Source organism: Lolium perenne, chromosome 4 (genome assembly GCF_019359855.2).
Source record: "Lolium perenne isolate Kyuss_39 chromosome 4, Kyuss_2.0, whole genome shotgun sequence".
Classification (NCBI taxonomy): Eukaryota; Viridiplantae; Streptophyta; class Magnoliopsida; order Poales; family Poaceae; genus Lolium; species Lolium perenne.
The window spans coordinates 159,409,439-159,425,817 of NC_067247.2; the positions used below are offsets into that span (position 1 = coordinate 159,409,439).

At 45.3% G+C, this 16,379-nt stretch overlaps 1 protein-coding gene across 1 annotated transcript; it reads left to right on the plus strand.

Annotated features, from left to right (window-relative positions):
- Positions 1–5,941: 5,941 nt before the first annotated feature.
- On the plus strand, positions 5,942–7,417 carry LOC127294302 (uncharacterized). The gene has a single exon (XM_051324086.2). The coding sequence runs from the start codon at positions 6,181–6,183 to the stop codon at positions 6,916–6,918; it is 738 nt and encodes a 245-aa protein (XP_051180046.1). The 5' UTR covers positions 5,942–6,180; the 3' UTR covers positions 6,919–7,417.
- The last annotated feature ends 8,962 nt before the right edge of the window (positions 7,418–16,379 follow it).

Below are 16,379 nucleotides of genomic sequence, written 5' to 3' on the forward strand. Positions count from 1 at the left end.
GTATTTCCGGATTAATGGCCTCGCCTTTTATTTCTTCGACTTTGGAGATGATTATGATTGGAGTCTCTACGCAAGTCTTCGACTTCCCTAGACACTCGAGGGCTACTGTCATGGGCATACCTTCGGGTACCTATTATTAGTATACCTAGCTCGGCCCAATATGGAGAAGGCTTAATATGGAGAGGATCCAAGAAGGCAACCCAAAGAAGTAGTCGACTAGGACTCTTATAAAACCCTAGGCTGGTTGCATATATAAAGCCAGCCAGGGCACCCGATAGAGAGGACAACAGATAGACAACATAGCCCCGCCTACGGCGGCACCCTGTAAACCTACTTATGATCATATACTAGATTGCTAGCAGCACGTAGGGATCGTCCACCGAGGGGACCCGAAGCTGGGTACATCGTGTGCCTAATCTCGCTCCCGAAATCTCCAGCGTCGCTCTCTCTTGAAACCCAAATCTACAATACGTAGGCATTGGCGAGGTGATCCCTCGTCAGTTAGGCTACGAGTTGTTCTTCTGGAGCTTATTTGTCCTTTTACCTCATTGTAAAGTAGGAGGCTGTGCTGATCTTCTGTAAAGAGTTTGTGTTGTAATTCTATAGACATGCCTTGGACCCGCATATGTTTCTGTTGTACCACTCTGAGGGATGTAATACTAGTGAAACGGTGTTTCATTGGTGTTATGTCAACGACCTGCATACTATACCATGCAGTGGTATGCTGGGTCACCACAATAGATCTTGAGGTGGTCACTAGGCTTCACAAGATATATATATATATACTCCATGGTTACTCCAATTTTCTAGGGTTTTTTAGATTATTAGGCAATTTCCGAGTGATTTTAATAACTACCGAAAGCACCATCAAATATGCACTAGCACACCTAGCTAACCATACACATCTGACTAAGAAAATCTAGCAGATCTGAATACGGAAGAAATACTAGTGCAAGGTACGAGATGAGAAGCACGGCCATAGTGTTGAATTCGGCGGAAATAGGGAGATCGGTAAGGAAGCAGCAAGCCGGTGAGGACGAAGTAAGCCGGCGATGGAAAAACTCGAACAACAACGAGAAGTCGCGCCAAGATGCTCCCGTAAAACCTTATCGTGTGTCTCCTGGTGCAGGATCTCAAAGGACGGGGTCTCGGATGGCTGCTCTCTTCCGGACAACCGTGCACGTCGTCGTCGGGATGGGGGAGACTGGAGAGGAGCACAGAAAAATAAACTTGTCGCGAGAGGGATGGAAGGGAGTGGGGAAGACACGACGCGAATGGCGGAGGAGGAGTGCACGTGAACTCCTTCTCTTACCACTCAATTAGTGGAGCTGCAACAGCTGCCCTTATAAGTTGTTTCAACTCTCTCCCAACTAGCAATATGAGACTAAACTTTGTGTTGCACAGTCCCTAATCTTCCATACTAGTTAAGCCTTGATATTCAGAATTTTTAGGCTATATGGGTACCTAGGTTGTAGCCCATATAATACATCAAGGTGTTGAATATAATTGCCTAGCCATATCTTCCATCAGATTGGTCTTTTCGTTGAACTGGCTAGACCATGCAACTCCACATGGTATCAGGCCATAAGGTTCTGTGTTTAAATCCTAACCAACGTAGTTTTTAAAATAAATATTTGTGGCCTCCAAAAAATCAAGGATACACATCTAAGGCCCGTGCGAGATCTAAAAAAAGGCCCACCAGCCTGAACATGAGGGGGTGTGTTGAATATAATTGTCTAGCCCTCTTTCATCGGATCGATCTTTTAGTCGAACTGGCTAGTGCATGCAATTCCACATACAAAGTTCTCTGCAAAACTATGAGAAAGATGCACGATGCGAAATCTGAGATGGATCGAATAAACATTAGGTTTAGTGAAATCAGGGACCTATATCTGCTCTTTCTTTTTCCTCACTTGTCACATGGATACCAGACTGGTGGAAAGAAAGGAAAGATAACAAGCCTTTGAATCTCCAAAATGTAATCACAATTCAGATCCAACAGTAGGTGTCACTTGGCCGATGAGAACCATCCTTTTTACCTCCCACAACTCGTGCTCCTTGGAAGTCTACAGAACTGCGTATAGAAGAATTCGATATGTACTTGTCTGACTTTTCCATGTTGGTGCTAGACATAAAATTAGTCAAGAAAATAGTTAAAACTAAAACTTCAATTGAGTTAGGACATAATATACATGTACAATCCCACGCTTGCGGTTTCAAGGGCGTGTAGACATTGCGGAATGATTAGTGGTCGCTGTCGAGATATCGATATCCAAACCAAACTCCATATCACTGCCACGCACTGCCTTGTTAGATTAATAGCAGTTGCTGCATGCGTCGAAAATATTGTCGCGCTCATGTAAGTTTTAGTTCCCGATCGATCATATCCAGACGCGTCGCGTTGAGTACGTGTTAGGCATCAATGTAGATGTGTTGTATTTTCTTATGTTTGACGGCAGCCGGCCCTAGCTAGATTATTTGTGGAGATATCAACTAATCGATCTACGTGGCTAGCTGTTATATTCAGGACGATCATTGCAATACTATCTAAGCAATCGACGATGGAGGAAGAAATTTAAGGATGTGTTCGGTTTTAGGATGAAGTGGAATGGATTCCATTCCACTCCATTCCATTCCACTTCATACTTGCGTTCGGTTGATCTGGAAAGGAGGGAATGGAACCACATAGAGTTAATCTAAAATTTAATTAATTAGAGCCTAATTAATCTAAACATTATTCATTATAGCCTAATTAGAGCCTAATTAGGCGTGGGGACGGCGGCCTCGTCCTTGCGCTGGTCGAGGAAGCTTGGGAGCGAGCTGGGGGAGCGCGGCGGCCGGGCGCCGGCGACCTCGGGTGCAGGTCCCGCATGGAGCCGGAGCAGGAGATGGCCGGGTGGCGGAGTCGGGCCAGCGCCGGCGCGCTCTGGGCCAGAGCTAGTGGCGGCCAGGCGGGAGCAAGGAGAGAGAGAGGCTCGGGGCCGGAGCTGGTGGAGGCCGCCGTCGCGCCGCGCCCGGACGAGGCCGCCGTCCCCACGCTGGACGAGGCCACCGTCCCCGCTCCGTCGCTGCCCGCGCCCGACGACCTCCGCGGCCGTGGCTGGTCGCATCCGCGCCGCCGCGCCTCGGGCCGTGGTCGGGGCGGACTCCGGTCGCCGCGCCTCCGGCCGTGCTCGAGGTGGCCGGCCTCCGGCCGCCGCGCCGTGCTCGAGATTGGGGCGGCGAGGGCGGCGTGCTCCGTCTCGCGTTGCTCCGGCCGGGAGAGAGAGAGGGGTTAGCACAGGGGAGAGTGAGGGATTAGCACGCAGATCGAGACATTCCACCTCATCCGGCATATTTGCCCGGACGGGTGCGTTCCGCATCTGGGCGGAATATTCCTTTTCGAGGAACGGTTCCATTCCATCCTGTCCCTGAACCGAACGCGAGAATGGCTCCAAGGAATGGAATGGTTCCATTCCATTCCACCTAATTCTACAACCGAATAGACCCTAATTTCTTAGGACAGGGAGAGGAGAATATACTAAGCAGGTGCACGATTCCCACGCCGTATTTCACGAGTCTACGGTCGAGGTGTAGTTCACACCGGACGTGCGTCATGCTCATGACGTGCGGCGTCTGTGAAACCAGGCGAGCTATGCGTGTCTGACCAGCGGCGCGGAGCACGACGCGCATGCCATGTCACACTGGCATGCATATACCGATTGCTCCCTGGCCATGAAATATATACACAAGCAAGCAAATATCCTCCAAACATGCGTTCGTCCCATTATATTAATATAGCAATACATCATATAACAATGATCGAACCGAAATGAAGAAAATGCTAGGCAACAACAAAGACATGCCACAAACAAACAAAAGAAGAAATAAAATGAAGACCAAGACGGGTTGACCGAGCAACAATGACCTTCAACCGCTCCGCCTTCCGAAGAAGTTCCACCTCGCTCCTAGCATTGAAGCGTCAAGTACCAAGCGGCACCTTCAAGAAGGGATGCGGCGTCGACGTCGCTGCTGCCCGGACAAGAGACCGGTCCTAGGGTTTCCCCCTTGCGCACCGAAGGAAATGGACCAAGGGTAGCCACAACGCCCTCCTAGAAGGAAATATGTCACCCACAGGCGACAGTGCGTTGGTGTCGGACGAGACGACATGGATTTCTCCTGGAAACCATCTCATCTACCCTCTGATGGTCCGCTGCACATGAGCCCTGCGAGGACAAAGGCTCACCACCACCTAACTCACCGCCCACTAGCACACGCCACCACAGTCAAGAAGTCACCATCATAGCCTCCCCGAGGCAACCGTCACGAGGATTGCAAGATGGCCGCAAAGGGCACATCTTGAAGCATGGCCATCAACACCGTGCGCTGGAGGGAACAACCTCCACCACAAAAGGCGGTAGCCAACTAGACGCGGCAGCAGGAGTACCAGACCCAAATGGGTCCAGCCGGGCTCAATGGGCCCGTAAAGGCCCCACGGAGGCACACCAATCCCAATGGGGTGGCCAGAACCCGAGTGGGCCCGTAAAGCCCGCAGCCGCGCTGCAACATGCCGACTACCGGCACCGTCAGCCTTACCCTCGTCATGGCCATCACCTCCACGGAGCTCCACGGCCGAGCAGAGAAACCCTAAACCCCTATATGAGGCCCGTAGAGCCCAGGTCTGGGGCGAGCGGGTGCTACCCCGCCAAGCTCACGTTGCCCCGCCACTGCCAGAGCAGCAACACCACACGCTGACGTCACACCTCCGCCGTTGCCGAGCCCGAGCCACCCGAAACGTGCCGCCACCAGCCCAGAGGAAGAGCCACCGCCGAGCAGTCATGGTCGCCCTTGGGGAGGCGAGGAGCATGGGTTTCCTCCTCCAAACATGGCATAACAAAAAAAGCTACAAGGGACATTCGACTAGGTCTACTCAGCCTCCGGTGACCTTGGCGTGAGGGAGTCGTGGAAGACCATGACTGCTCGCCGGTAGGATGATTCCCATTCTTTGTTTAGATTGTTTTTTGTGTCCTTTTTGACACTGTGAGGTGGATGCTAGATCTTGAAGTTATAATAATGCTATTTTTTCTATTCTCAGTCTTTTGAGGGCGTCTAGTGTTGATGGAGGTCACGTGGATTTCTGCGTTCTTCGGATCTCCTAGGATCCGGTTGGTTCCGTGTTCTTGGTGTTCTTTTAGGTTTGTCTTTTCCGATTTACCGGTCTCATATTTGCCGGCCATTATTGCTCTAGTGCGCTGGTCATTTGGGGATATAGCACGACGACTACCTAAGTGTGTACTACAACAAGCTCTATTACGATATGTTCGCCTTCAGTGATGGTGGAGCGAGGACGGTGGCGCGCCTTTCGCTCACAGTAGTATCTATAGGCGTGTCTAAGTGGTCTAATGGCCTACTATATTTTTTTCATCCCTTTTACTAGTTCTAGGTTAACCGAGAATTAACTTAATTGTAGGGTCAACTCGAGAACCATTAGATTTGCTTTGAGAATTCTTGTATATCAAAATTACACATGGGTGTGCAATTACAGGTGGTAGTGCTATTGCACATATTTTTTCTCAGTTACAAGTGAAATTAGGTGGTCGAGAATTAGGTTAGTTCTAGGTTATCGAAACCTAGTGGGGTTCAATTTTATTATTATTTATTAGTTTTTCGCAGCTATAGATATTTATCAATAGATTAGTGTTTTTTTGGCAAATAAATGAACACTAGATGATCACATGCCCAGCTCTGCCTTGGCAGTTGGACAGTTTTTCCATTTGCAAATTGGCAAGACAAGAGCATCAAGGCTAGCTAGAGAGGACAGTCAAAGTCAGCAGAAATAGCAGGGGAGGAATGATGAGCTAGCCTCCCCACATGGCCCAGCTAAAACCCACCAATCCTCTCTCAATTAACTATCCCATCGACTCCTAGTCAAATACTCCAACATATATAAACTACGTGCCCCTTATCACCGTCCCACACGAGAAAATATACTAACACCTCACTTGCCTAGTCGCATTTCCTAGGAGATTTGCTTGCGAGCTTGCAAAATCGCACACACCACACATCACCGTGCAAGCAATTAATCCCAACTCGCCTACACACCGGAACCGGAGCGCGCTTTATACACACCCGTTGAGCGACGCCCGACGTAGCCGGACTTGCGGGGATAGCCGCGCGCTAAACTGCCATACTGTTTCGGCCATGTCGTCCAGCGGCGCGCGCAGGGGTGTTGGCGCCGGCGGAGGGCACTTCCCGGTGGGCCGGCGCCGCCACGTGCCGGTGGTCGACACCGGGTGCAGCTGCCGCCCGCGCCGGCCGAGGGTGCAGCTCAGCCTGCCGTCTTTCCTCAAGCCTTCCTTATTCGCGAGCAGGCCTTCCGCGGCGGCGGGGCCGGCGAGGAGCAACAGCTCGTCAAGCCTCTTCCCGTCCTCCTCCTCCACCGCCTCCTTCTCCACCAGCTACGCCTCCTCCAACTGCTCCAACTACTACTCCTCCTACCACGGCTTCGGCGCCGCTCCCAAGAAGCAAGAACACCTTCCCGCGCCCAAGCTGCAGGTCCCAACGGCGACGCCGGCTTCCCCGGTCAACAAGATGCAGCCGGCGAGCGCGAAGAGGAAGCAGAAGAAGAGGCACAGTTACGTGGAGAAGAGAGCGGCTACGGCAGCGGAAGCGGAGCCGGAGCCGGAGGACGTGGGGCTGGCGGTGGAGAAGGACTCGTCGGACCCGCGCGCGGACTTCAGGGAGAGCATGGTGCAGATGGTGGTCGAGACGGGGCTCTGCAGCTGGGACGACCTCCGCTGCATGCTCCGCCGCCTGCTCGCCCTCAACTCCCCGCGCCACCACGCCGCCATCCTCACCGCCTTCGCCGAGCTCTGCGCCCAGCTCGCCTCGCCGCCCCCGCCCGCCGCGGCGGCATCTTCCTACCACTACAACCTCTAGCTACCCTGCTAGCTAGAGCTAGCTGAGGAGGTCTCGAGATCCTTGCACCACCTGGCGTCCCCGCTCTCCCTGCTGTTCAGGCTACCGGGTGGTGATAGGATCTCGCAGAAGAAACAAAGGTAGCTACCAGCTAGTACCGGTAGTACTAGCGCCATTAGGACAACAGCTAATTAAAAAAATTAGCAGTACCAGGTGTTTGTTTGATTTCTAGAGTCTCTTCTTGTTGTTGGATAACTAGTTTCTTAAATGGTTAGTTTGCTTGCTAGTGTTCGTTGTGAGGAGCTTGTGCTAGTGTGTGTGTGTGTGTGTGTGTGTGTCAAGTAGTGCATGGCCTTTTGTTTTGTGTGAAGGTCCATGCACGGAAAGTTCTAGCATCATAATTAGTAGGGTTTGCTAATTACAAAGTGTGTAGCTCAAGTATGTCTGTGATGTGCAGTGTTTGTATCATGTGAAACCTTGCTACTGAATGAGACTGTGTTGCTGGTACCAGTGAACTTCATTTTCTTCTGTAATGTTGCGCTTCTGCTTGTGATGCTCACGTATGTGGTGCACCCGTGAACTTTATCCATATCTGAAACACAAGCAATGTGCACCATCTCTTTATATGCTTCCGGTTTTTTAAGTGACTGATAATCTTTTTGTGTTACATTCACACATTCTACGTGCTCACAAAATCGTTTCACAAAAAACCTTGTGTAAAAGTTATAAATTCCGTGTGAAAAGAATTTTCAATGAGAGTTTCTTCTACGCAAGACACAAAAATTGTTTGTTCTCCGCAAAATTTGAAGTGCGCACATAGAATGTCATTATGTACATGGCGAATTTTGGTTAGTAATTTTCTAACATTCTAATTTTTTACATCTTAAGATGTTCTTAAAGCCTGACTTGGCACAAAAATCTCGGGCCGGGCCTGATAGCACCTGCAGGATGGGCCTAGGACGGAGATTTACGACTAACGGCCAGGCTAGGCCTCGGCTATACATTTTGGCGATTCAATTAAGAGGCCCGACAAGCTTTTGCATGCTCGTGCCGAGTTTGGGCCGCAGAATTGGGCTCGACGTCGGACTGGGGTCTAGGTATTTAGCATTGGGATTTTCCCGGTCGGTTGGCCCAAAAACTTCCAAAGTATACTGATAAGAGTCCGGCCAATGTAGAACCATTCTCGGCGGCATAGCCGAACGAAGATGGCGGAGGAGAGGTGTCGGAGGTTCCCCTATAAATAGTAGTTGTAGGGTTCATAACTGTAGTAGAAGTAGGGTTTGGGTTTAGTATTTTTTTCTACACGGCGCATGTTGTGATGCCACTCCTCTACTTGTTCCTGGTGCTTGCGAGCGGTGTCGGGATCACGCCATCCTATAGGTTGTCCATGGTGGATGTTGGTGCTGGGGGTAGATTTCAACGTTGGTACACAAAATAAGCTCACTGGAGCTCTGGGTTATGGTGCTTCGGACCAGCCTCCGCGGTGGCAGGAGATGGGAGGAATTCCCATAATCTAGAGCCTCATGGCAATTTCGTGGAGCTGCGTTATCCGGTTGCGGAGTTCATCAATGGCGGCATCTTTGAGCCAACATTATCTTTGATGAACATGGAAGCCACTCCGTGCTCGGGTGCCTTGTCCGCTTGACCTTCTTCTTCCTCCAGGCCGGTGTGCCATTGTGGATGATCTTCTTCGACCTCAGTCTGGCATTCCACGCTTACCTCGCCCCAAGTGGTCTCCTCGTCGGTGACGAGGCGAGCATTGGTACCTTGAGGTCTATGAGATGCAACGGTGGAGAGTATACCTGGGCATCCTTCGAGCTGGGTTGGGTCAGAAGAAGCCCCATCGTACAAAAACTAGGCCTAGGCCCGCCAAAAAGCCCAAAAGTTCGTCGAGCTGGTCGCTTCCCTATTTCTCATTTTTTGACTACCCAGGCCTGGCCCCGCCATCAGGGCAACATATTTAGGCCCAGACCTGGGAATTTTGGGTCAGGCTGCCCGTAGCCAGATATGGTGGAGAAGGACTTGATTGCTCTTTTTATTTCTTTCGAGGTCCTATTTGTAAAGTATAAGGACAATGTTGTAATTTTCTTTTTTGTAAGGTCCTCCTTGTATCTTGTACCCACCTCTTTGACTAATGCAGTTTAAAAAATGTAGTGCACATGTATATACACATACTTTACCCATATCTAAAACACAAGCAATGGGGAGTGGTGTTTTGGCACATGGGATCATATGCTCCCTCTAGATTGAAATGCATGTTACACATATTTTGAAATTTTTAGAAAATTAAAACAAAAAAATCACATGTACATCTTCATGTGATGCGCTCTCACAAAGTTGGTTCATACAAAATCGAATTGCCGTGTGGTGTGTGTAAAGAAGACAAAATTCAATGTTAAAATAAGGCTTTTTAGAAGGTAAAGTTTCTCTTTTTTACATAGACCACACAAAATATTCGTTTCTCGCGAAACTTGGAGAACCCACGTATATTGTGAAGATGTACATGTGGAATTTTTTGTCAAAAATTTTCGACATTTCAAAATATAATTTTTGTTAGAGGGAGTATATGCACCTGCGAGCCGAATTGAATTTCCGAAGCAAGGGTACTATCTCTTCATGTACTTTCTAGCTTAATTTCTAACAAAAGCATGGAGCTGTACATAGATATCTATGAAATAAATAAAAAAGGCTTGCTCGCAAAGTTTGTACTAGGAAGGAAGTAGAAGTAGAACCAGTGGATCACACCTGCAGGGTGCATCTGATCCGAGCTAGATCGTGTTCAGTTGCTAGGAAACGGAAAGAACAAGCAGACAGGTCATGCAGATCTCATGACCTCCCACCATATACTACGTGCCTAGCTTTCCTCAACTTGACTCTGTTCACCACATTTATGTACGTGCGTACGCCACTGTTTGGGCTCCCGATCCATCTCATTTATGTGCGTGCGTGTCCTCTTGTGCCTGTGACTGACTCGCTGCCAATGCTTTCACTGTGCCGTTCAAGTACTTCCTTTGCTTGCATCACGGGCGTCCTCCAACAGTAGGATGTATAACACTGCTGGACCACGGATGGGATCCGGCGCTCGGTATTTACGCTCCTCTGACGCAGGTACCTGTGTCTACGTGGGGGCATTATCTCTACGGGTATTGTTATTTTTCAAAGTAGTCTAGAGAAATGGTGCACTATGAACCAATCAAGGTTTAAACGGTTTTTAAAACATGCAGCTACTTCCATGCAACAGAAAACTACTCAGTGTGTATTGGATAAAAAATAATTAAATTTATAGTTCTGTACTAAGTCAAACTAATTTAAGTTTTGCTAAGTACCAACATCTAGAACAAAAATATAGGGATTTAGTAGATAATATAGTTTTATATTATATATATAGTGGACGTTGTAAATATTGACAATTTTATCTTTCAAAAAGCTGGTCAAACTTTTTAACTTTATTAGGATAAAACTAAAACTTCTATTATACAAAAACCGAGAGAGTATATTGTGTGAAATAATAGAACAGCAGTGATTGTTGTTGTATTGATTTGACTCAGCATGGGTTTGTGTAGAGGTACAAGAATAGGAGGGCAAAAAACAGAATGAACTGGAATAGGAGGGCAATAAACCTAATGGGTTTTCTCGAGATGAGGCCGACAAGAGAGTTGAGAGCAACATGTTTTCACGAACAACCTAGGTCTCCCTACTTATTTTTCAAAAAAAAACACATATGCTAATTTAGATTACTTCTAAGAAAACCGTTACGAGTTAGGAACCACTTTATGCTTTTGTACTTTGGTATTTTGCAAAATAAATCTCATGTTTCTAGTTTGTGGTGAACATTTTTTGACATGCAAGTATACTTATGATGTATGTGTGTAGTGGCAACTATATTTTACTTGTTAATGTGTGTGTGCATTGCGTATTGTCTAAAGTTAATTTTCCATGTTTAATTTGATGCATGTGTACTATCTAGGTGACTAGGTGTGGTTCCATGTTACTATGTATGCACTGCTTCAAATGTTACATGAGACGTCCTGCGGCTCACGGAGAATAATGCTTTTCAAAAAATTGCACTTAGAGCTATGTAACAATTTGTTTGTTTATAAGCATATATACATACAAAAAAGGCTCCAACTCCAGTGTCATTCACATAAAAAATGTTTACTTGATTTCATTTTTATAAGCATATATGCAAATAAGAGCATAAAAAAAATCATATAAAGAAAGATGTTTTCTAACTCATTAATATTTGTTTATTCATGTATAAGCATTTATATAGACATGTGTTAATATTTATTCATTCATATAGGTATGAACCAATATTTCGACATATTTTACCATTTCTTTACAACACACACAATTTAGGATCAAATTTTTTTTTTACAAAATTCAATATAAATTTAAATTTAAAAAAGACATAAAAGCTAACTACTAGCGTGCCACATTAACACGGCCAATTTAGGTGTGCATCCCGTCTGGTGGCCCGACACACATAATCGCTTTTCTTCGTTGTGTTTTTACTTATTTTTTTGTTTTGTCATTTGGTTCCTTTTCGTTTTTATGTTTCTTTCATTTTCCTTTATTTAATTTTTTCTTTTTTTTTTCTTGTTCATCTCTCCTTCTGTGTTTTCATTATTTCCATATTACCTTTATTTAGTCGTATTATAATATGTGAATACATGAGTATTTATTTATAACAACATTTACATTTTAATCTCATGAATATTTATCTTAAATAGGAACATTTCTCTAACCATGTCAAAAAGTTGTTGCGTAGACATTTATCTGACATGGTTTTTTTAAACGACGTGTATAATTATTTTGAGCTATATGAGCAGCCTTTTCTTAAATTTCTAAAAATAAACTCATGGAGAATATTTTTTAATAAATGTCAAGATTTAATGGAATTCTTTAGGCCTAGAGGATTCCACACATGGCAGACATTTGCACAGTCCACTATTGACAAATACGTGGTACCCAGAGGAGGCATAAGATCTTGGCAGGAGGCCAATATCCTTTGCCATCACAACCTGGTTGAACTGGGAAGAAGCTGGCCAATAGGAAGCTCTGTCGGCTTCCCGTAAGCCACGTCGTTTCGTGCGTTATCAAGGATAGTTGGGATACATGTTAACTCAGGTACGTCAGAGTAACAGTAGGGTCTCAAAAGAGTGACATCAAAGGAAGCGCACCCTTGCGTCAGTTCCTAACACCCCGAACTCTCGGGTACGGGCTCGTACCTTGGACTCCCACCATGACACATGAACATGGGACAATGGGACCGAGCTTACGGGAGGGGTTTCCGATATGGTGTTTCATATCGAAGTCCTCGCACCGTACCAAGGTAGACGTGGCCTCTTCTCCACCCTAAGAATTAGGCCACTCCCTCTTAGTATAAATAGGACCCTCTACCACAGGCGGAGGGAGGCCAAGCCAAGCAAGGCCAGACCAAGCCAAACCAAGCTAAGGCAACTCAAAGCAAAACCCTAGAAACACCAAGGGGTCTCGACCAAGCAAGCTCAAGACCTTCCACTCTCCTTCCTGGAGTTAATGAGGCGAAGAGCTCATCCCATTATATTCCAATTCATATTCTATTCTTACCCCACATGGAAGAACATGCCTAAGCCGGGTTCCCACTAGAAGCCGACACCACTAGCACCTGATACATACAATCCCATATACACAACAAGAACATAGGGTTTTTTCCATTCATCTATAGCCGGGCCTGAACTTGTATATCTCTTGTTTTTATAGGGTTGTTACCCCATCAAATCGTGGTCATGAAACCCCCACCTACATATAAATTTAAAACCGAGAATCCAAATCTCAACAACTATGATATGCAATTTTCACTCCTTTTCCTGTATAAGTATAAAAATTCATACTCTTATGAAAAATAAATACTCTAATATATTAGATTAGTTATTATCATTTTTTCAAAAATATTCACATATTATGGAATTATTCATATTTTCTTAAAAAATCATATATTTTTATAAAAGATGTTAACGGTGTAAATGAAATTCCCATGTTTTGTAAATGATGTTCATAGTATGAAAATGAAATGTTCAAATATTTAGAAAATATTTAGTGGTATACAATTTTTCACATATTTTATAAAATATGTTCTAAGTATGAAATGTTTATATATTTTTAGACAAGAGGTTCATGAGAAGGAATAAGAATATAAAGAAGACATAAACTAAGAAAGATACATATCCAGGGAGAAAGAAAAAGGAAGAGCAAAACAGAAAGAAATAAAGACAGAACGTAAATTCTCTTTTAAACGGAAAGAAAAATAAGGAAAGAGAAAAAACACAAACGAACGTAGAGCTATTGGGCCAGCCCAGCAGGTAGAGCCATCAGGCGGCAAACACCTTATTCGCTGCGTCGAGCAGTAAATAAGATCTTCCGGTCACTTTGGGTGGTGCTATGTCCCGACCTGGTCGGCGCCGACCATGTCCCGCGCACCCCCCGGTCGTCCGTGGGCTTGGCCCATTATCGCTGATTTCCGTTGGTTCGGTTCTGCTGTTAACTGGCCCGCGGCCCATCAGGTAACCTCTTTTCTTTTTCGTTTTCTTATTTTGTTTCTTTTTCTGTTCATAGTTTTGTTTTTAAAACTAACATTTTACAGGCTTTTTATATATTCAAAAAAAATTCAAAATTTTCACTCTACAGATTTTTAAAATATTCGATTTTTTTTTTCAAAATTTGTAAATCTTTAAAAATTTTAAAAAATTTCAAAATTAATATTTTGTTCAAAATTCAAAAAAATTCAGATTTCAGAAAACGTTCAAAATTTAAATTTGTTCAAATTTCAACATTCGTCCAATATTTGGAAAAAAAATTCAAGATTTAAATTTTGTTCCAATTTCGAAATTCGTTCAAATTTAAAAATCATTAAAGATTTAAAAATTTTCAAATTCGTTCAAAATTCAAATTTTTATCAAATTTCAAAATTCTTTCAAATTTTGTCAAACTTGAACTTTTTCAAATTTGAAAAATTTCCAAAATTATTGAACTTTTAAATTTGATAATTTTCCAAAATTACTTTTAAAGAGAAAAATTAAACAAGAGAAAAAAGAAACAGTAAAAAAGAAAACAGAAAAGAAAAAAAAAGAAAATAGAAAACAGAAAAGAAAAGAAAAGAAAAAGGAGAAAAAACAAGGAAAAACACCTAACCGGGCCAGCCCACACCACGCGCGGGGGTGTGCGGCGCAGTGCAGGTGCCGACCTGGTCGGCACATAGGAAACGCGGTCACATTTGCTTCTTTTTGCCTGTATATAGTTTTCGTGGGCTGGGTAACGTTGGTAATTAGGGCCATGAGTTATTGGTCCATGCAGATCGTAGTGTAGTCTAAAATCTGTGGTGTTGAACAATCGACCTTGGCCTCTCCTCCACCAAGTTTCACTAATTACTAGATCCATCAGTTTCCTCAAATAAGATGCACACCTATTTTAAAATAAATTTTGATTTTAAAAATTATATAATAAATTACTAACGTAGTTAGTATTGTTGAATTTGTACTTCCTCCGGAGCGCACGTAGTTCAAGTAATTGCATTGACCACTATTTTGATTAATAAAATATATAATGCATGTCACAAAAATTATATCATTGGAAAGCCTTCCTATGAATCTAAGGGTATAGATTTTATAGACATAAAATTTATATTTTGTCGACCAAATTAGTGGTCAATGTTTGTCTTTAATTGCGCGCACGCCTGGTACTCCCTCCGTCCCAGTTCATAGGATTTGCGCGTGTTTCTAGATCGTAAATTTAACAATGATAATACAAGATATATATTACAAAATATATATCATTAGAAAGCTCACATGTTCTACTTTCTAATGATATATTTTTTGTGTTATACAATTATTATTATGTTGGCCAAATTAAGAATCTTGAGATACGCGTAAGCCCTATGAACTGGGACGTAGTACTTTCCAATGATGTTAATTTTATACAAACAATTTTTATACTCTTATTTTAAAAAACACGGAAAGTTAGGAGGCATTATTCTTTGAATGGAGGGAGTAACAATTACGCTAGTAAACGCGAATCCCAAGCCAATCTGGTTCTAACATCAGCGCACTAACTTGACAAGATGGCTGCATTGACTTAGGGCATCTCCAGCGGCGCGACGCATTTCGGACACACAAAATATTTGTGGGCGTCCGTTTACGTCGCCTGGCGGACGCGGAAATGGTCGCTTGTCCATTTGCGTCTGGGGCTGGCTCCAGCGGCGCGACGCAAATTCGGCGCATGCAAGAATACAAAAATTGGTCCAAATTGAGGGCTGAAACTACTTTGCACGAAATTTTACAGCCGCAAACTGAGGGTTGAAACAAGTTCATCACACTTTGCACATGTTACGGCGCAAAGTGGAGTCCAAAAGGGGCACAACAAGGCCTAAATAGCAATAAAAATGTCCAAAAGGAGGCCAAGGTGCTGGTCGCATGGCGCCGGCGATCAGGCGTCTCACGCGCGGATTTCGGCGCACCTCTTGATGAACCAGGTCCTGGTGTCGTCGTCGACGTTGCTCAAGTCGGCTAGCATGATCCTAGTGTCCTCTGCAAGGATCTTGGCCTTGGCGTCCATCCTCCTAGCCCCGGCGTCAAGAAATTTGGCCTCAGAGTCTGCCTTCTGGATCTCAATTACCTCTTTGGCGAGGTTGTGGTAGATGGCAGCTGCGGCCTCTTTTTTTAGACGCCTCTTCTCATCCCTAGCAGCCAAGGCGGCACGATTGTAGGCCATTATCTTCTCCATGCTCTGCGTGAACGCAATGGCATGCGCCTCCCGGACAAGATCGGCCTTGGTAGCCTTATGGCCTCGTGGACGAGGTGGAAGGACTGGACGGCCTTGATCGTCGTCTTCGTCGTCGAGGGTGACCGCTGTCCCATTCTTCACAGCTTCTTGGTAGGCCGCAACGCTTATCATCCACTTGTTGTTGTCTTTGAGCACCTCCCAACAATGGACCATATGGAAGCCCTTCTTATGCGTCGCCATGAACTTCTCCAAGGCGCGGGATACCTGCAATCATAACCGCCAATGATGTACATACAATGATGCAAATTGTGTAGAATGATGATGGTTGTATCGTGTTTACCACTGTCATGACGCCAGTGCCGCTTACGGGGTTGTTAATAGCATGTTCGACCGCCGAGCAGAACTTGCTTGTCTCTTGTTTGATGTAGTTCCATCTTTTCCGGAGGGACTCTTCCGTCCGAGGGCCTGTGATATGGTAGGGCGGGTGCATCCTGGTCTCGTTGTACTGCTGCAAGACCTTGGCCCAATAGACCTTGCCCTTTTGCTGGGCGCCATTAATACAATCTTGCGTCGTTGCCAGCCACGCTTCACACAAACACTTGTCCTCGTCGTCGACGAAGCCTTGTGTCCTGCGGCTCTCCCCCTTCTTCTTGGTGGCAATGTCCGTGGGGATAGGATGTGTTGGCGCGTCGTCGAAGTCGTCCACGCACACGGGTGTTGGC